The sequence below is a fragment of the Nestor notabilis genome, unplaced genomic scaffold (genome assembly GCF_000696875.1).
Source record: "Nestor notabilis isolate BGI_N333 unplaced genomic scaffold, ASM69687v1 scaffold23881, whole genome shotgun sequence".
In the NCBI taxonomy this organism is placed as follows: Eukaryota; Metazoa; Chordata; class Aves; order Psittaciformes; family Psittacidae; genus Nestor; species Nestor notabilis.
In genome coordinates, this window is record NW_009913687.1 from 4,718 (window position 1) to 9,179 (window position 4,462).

Sequence of the window (4,462 nt, forward strand, 5' to 3'; positions counted from 1 at the left end):
CTAAGATAGTTTAAAAATTATGCATTTTAAATAAGACCAACATTCAAGTTTATCTTCCAGGCTAGAAATTATGGTCAAAACATGGAAGAAAGTAATAATCATACACAGAACTAAAGTATTTTGAACTAGTTACTTAAGAGGTGCAAAGATTTGCTAAGTTTGTAGTTTGAAGACTCATACTAAAAATGTATTTTCCATATAGTTGAGAGGCTGCATCTGAGAATTTAAACACTGGGAAACATTATGAAATCACAGGCATCATAGGTCAGTTTAAATGAGAGTTGGTCTGACAATTACAGTTAGCACCTAGAGGTCTCACTAAGGGAAAACAGAGCTACAACTACACCTCTCCTACTAGCATTTAAGATATGTAAATGACACTGGGAAGAGATATTTATTAACTAGGTCAGGCCATTCCATTTGGAATGTTTTTGTTTTTAGGCAATCAAATGAACACAACTGCAAAATAAACCAGGAAACAGTTAAAGGAAACCAGATTTGCCTCCTCCATGTTGACCTGCAATTAAGCTTTGTGTGAAGCAAGTAACCAAAGTAGGCTGACAGGGTTGAATGGTATAGACCATTGGTATAGAAATAACCAACTTGGATTTGAAACCGGGGTAGGGATTGAAGTCTTCCGTATTCATGGATGCCTGAGTTAATCTCTGAATGCACAGGGAGAAGTGCGAGGATGCTGGGCATTTCCCCCTCATGGAAGCTTGATTTTACAGCTAATCTTCTGGTTGGTTCATTTATCTCGCAAAGAACGCATCAAAACCTGTGCCATCATATCATCTTCATCAGCATCGTAATCCTGTGAACAAAAGGGACAGGGGTGGTTAATACAACACCAAATTAGACAGAAAACCCCTGTTTTTCCCTTTGACTTGCCAATAATCCAATTTCTCTCATGATACCCCCTGCAAGGATGAGATTTCACAGTAGTGGCTATGTAAAAAAGCTGGGGTTCAGGAGCCATGAGGCTGTATTCCAAGGGTGAGGAAACACATACCACAAAAGTATCATATGAAAAGCGATGTCGTCTTTGAAGGTGCTCCATGAAGTTAGCACTCCTGTAATTTGGATCTCCCCATGGCATTGAGGCACAAATTGGGCAAACCTTCAAGAAAAACCCAAAAAAGCCAATTAAGCCCCAATGGTTAGTGCTTTAACATTTACAGTAGGAAGGGCAGGACAGACATAGCATGGAAGACTGAAGTTTGAGGTTTATGATAATCACTATTCTATATGCACAGTGATGTCAAACAGTTTACTGGGATACCTAATACAAAAGCCTCAGATAATCCCAAACAATTAACTAATGTTTTAGATGTCTGAAACAGAATAACTTATTCTTCTCCCTACATTCTGAAAATCAGAATTCACTACAGCTGTTTGCTTTAGAAGATTTCAGCCTTTATTTCCCAGTAACAGAACAGTTCCCTTGATCTCCTTTGCAAAGATCACTTCTCCCCAAGAGAAAAAAGGAACTTTTTCCTAAATAATTTGGAATTCCAAAAAAAGCTTTCCAGAAATATGAAAGTTTCAAATTCAGTTCCATGTTTTGCATTTCCTCTTATATGGAATATCAGGGAGTATCAGCAGACAAAGACTACTGGAATGATATACCATTTTTTGTAAGCATTTTTACCTGCAGTTTATAGTATCTTGCTGAAAACACCAGAGGGGAAAATTAAATGTTTGTCTTTTTCGTGGAATTGTCTTTTATTAACTTATGTTTGCTACTGTGCTTAATGAACTTCAAATATCTGCCATTTTTCATAGAAAAAAGGAGGAGGATGTCACCTAGCTGCAATAGGAATAGAGTAGTCACCTCCAGAGAATGTACTGAAACCCAGCATTAAAATCATGTGCAAGTTAAATGTATGAACAGCATACCCACATTTGACTTGAACAGGAAGAATTATAAACATGTACTTAACTTCAAGAGTCTCTAATTCATTGTTTCAAAGGGATTTAAGACTAGACTTCATTGCAATTCTTGCACCAAGACTTTTTATTACCACTTGTTTTGCATCCATGCTGTGCAATGTTTTGCAGTGTTCAACTAGTCCTTCTTGATCAAAGTTTTTCTCGCTGCAATATGGGCAAGGAAAGGTAAAGCGATTCGGGAAGTTCCTGGTTGGGGGAGAAAAAGAGGTTATTTATCATTGTAAGAAAGTTAAAAGTAAAAACTTTAGGATTCAATACGCAAAAGTTACCAGCTCTTAAGAATACGAGTTATTTAAAGCAATAATCTTATTCTGTACAATTAATCCAAGCTAATTTTAACAGTTCGTAAATTCCTAACAATAGTTTAAGGAACTCTTAATACCATCCAGATTTACATAGAATGATAGTTTTCTACTAATGTTGCCATTTATCACCTTTTATTTTAATGCACAGGGTACTACCCAATATGCTACAACACAGATGAGTGCCCTACAGTTCATTCCAACTTCCCTTCTTTGTAAGTTATTATAACCAAGAGACAGAAAGATAAAGGTTTTATTTAAAAAGTAGCTACTTTTACTGAGTGCCCTGACTTTAAAGATGTTTTGTGCACAGACCACAGTAGAAAGCAGCATAGCTTGCCTGTGCACAGTCAGTTGCAGGATTAAGGCTTCGTTTTTCACTATGCAAAAGGATTAAAACGATTAATGCCCAAACTGAGCAAAGAGGTGAGGTCTGCTTTTACTTCTTTGACAAAAAAATTACAAGTATTTCCAGAGAAGAGCTACTTACCTGGTGTTGTGAAGTGGTTCTTTCGTTACAGCTTTCACACCTTCCATGATGTAATTCTGGTACTTTGAACAAGAAGCTGCATGGCTGCGCATCTTTGAGAGATACATCTGTGCAGGCAAGAGTTGCAGAGCAAGGTTAATTGTAACTACTTGCAGTTACTGCTACACTTTTAAGTAGTGACATGTAAAACAAAGCAGCTTTCTGCAGACAGTGTTGAAGCAGGAAAACCCGAACACTTCAACTGGCCAGGCGGAAAGCTCTGAGATTACAGATTAGTTAATCTGTAACTTTGCTGCCTCTAGCATCTGACAAAAACAATGCTGTTTAGGACAGCAGTTTTCTTAACCTCTAATATAGTGTTGTCTTGTCTGGGATTAAACCATGACAAGTGTATGTATATATAAAAACTGCTTCATCTAACGCCAGTTTACCCGGCCTATGACAGTGCAGGGAAAATAATTCAGCTTTAAGTACAGATCTTGGTGTAGATTGATTGCTATTTGTCCAATCCCATTAACAAAAATTAATTAAGGCACTACAGTTTTCTATCCTCTGGGATGAAGACACTACCCAGAAACAGAGCAAAATTAACTGAACTGTTACCCTCACCTTAGTGTGTCTAATTATCTTCTTGTTGTTTTGCCATCTGCTATGATATTTTCTTATACACTCAATTAACGCTAAGAAGCCCAAGATTACAAAGAGAAAGGAACTATCAGGAAGGGCGCTGTACAGGGATTCAACATGCAGGATGCTAACAAACAAACATATGGAATACACTAACCATATAAGACAACTTTGACTCACAACTATTTCAAACAAAGCAAGTAAGTTGATGTTTAAGAGCCAAAGAGATCACTACCTAAACCCCACATCCACTGTTTAATGTCCATCCCAGAGAGACATGCTCACAGAAGCAACTTCTGAAGCACTATTTCACTCTTATTTTAAAGTCACTACCTTCTGTTTGGAATTCACTTCCTGAAGAGGTCAGCAATAAAAAACCATGGAAGAAAGTCAACATTTGGGCGGTGCTTACATAAAATATCTCTAGCACTTATCAGAACAAGCATTTTAACCCGATTCTGCATAAAGCAGAAGAGCAAGCACTTTATTTCCCTCTAAGCAGTACGGCTGAGCAGGCACAGCTCATGCACTTTATTTCCAAATACTTTCATACTTTTTTATTGCAGCCATTGCAAGTGGTTTCTGTCGTTTCAATTTGCTTTTCCAAGTCCAGAGCTCTGCTCCCAGGTGACAGGGTACTGCGGCACACACCACAGACCGGCTTTTTCGGCTTAAGACATTCCTGCAGGCACGGAGTGCAAAAGCTGGGGTGGGAGAGGAAGAGCAGGTGGTGAGAACAGCCCCCCTGGACACCCAGCATAAGCATCCAGAGCCCTTCCATGCCTTCTGTGCTAAGTGATACTGGAACCTCACGAACCTATATCTAATAAACCAGCAGCCTGGTGACATTTGTGCGTGCAGGGAGGAGGAGGGCTCTAGTTCATAATGCTCGGTGTTGTCGCTTTTGGACAATGCTCTTTCTGCTCCCTCCTTTCCACATCTTTCCGGAGGAAAGGGAACTGAAAGCGAAAGACTATTAGTCTTTTTCCTCCCTTTCACGGAAGCTCCAGGCCACCCGTAAGACCCTGCTGAGAAGCAAAGCTACCAGCAGAGCCCCCTCCTCCTCAGCCAGCGCCGCTTCACCCCATTG

At 39.3% G+C, this 4,462-nt stretch overlaps 1 protein-coding gene across 1 annotated transcript; it reads right to left on the reverse strand.

Annotated features, from left to right (window-relative positions):
• Positions 1-603: 603 nt before the first annotated feature.
• RNF114 (ring finger protein 114) lies at positions 604-4,072 on the reverse strand. The gene is made up of 5 exons (XM_010023315.1): positions 3,926-4,072; positions 2,746-2,852; positions 2,025-2,139; positions 1,013-1,120; positions 604-814 (listed from the first exon to the last, which is right to left on the reverse strand). The coding sequence occupies exons 2-5, from the start codon at positions 2,850-2,852 to the stop codon at positions 749-751; spliced, it is 396 nt and encodes a 131-aa protein (XP_010021617.1). The 5' UTR covers positions 3,926-4,072; the 3' UTR covers positions 604-748.
• Between the last annotated feature and the right edge of the window lie 390 nt (positions 4,073-4,462).

What these genes read in the sequence shown, in the direction of transcription:
- RNF114 (XM_010023315.1), bottom strand. Translation starts at nt 2,852, where the DNA reads ATGTATCTCTCAAAGATGCGCAGCCATGCAGCTTCTTGTTCAAAGTAC. An exon ending in GAACCACTTCACAACACCAG is followed by an intron (nt 2,140 to 2,745) that starts GTAAGTAGCTCT and finishes TCCCCCAACCAG; the next exon opens with GAACTTCCCGAATCGCTTTA. An exon ending in TTTCATATGATACTTTTGTG is followed by an intron (nt 815 to 1,012) that starts GTATGTGTTTCC and finishes TTTTGTTCACAG; the next exon opens with GATTACGATGCTGATGAAGA.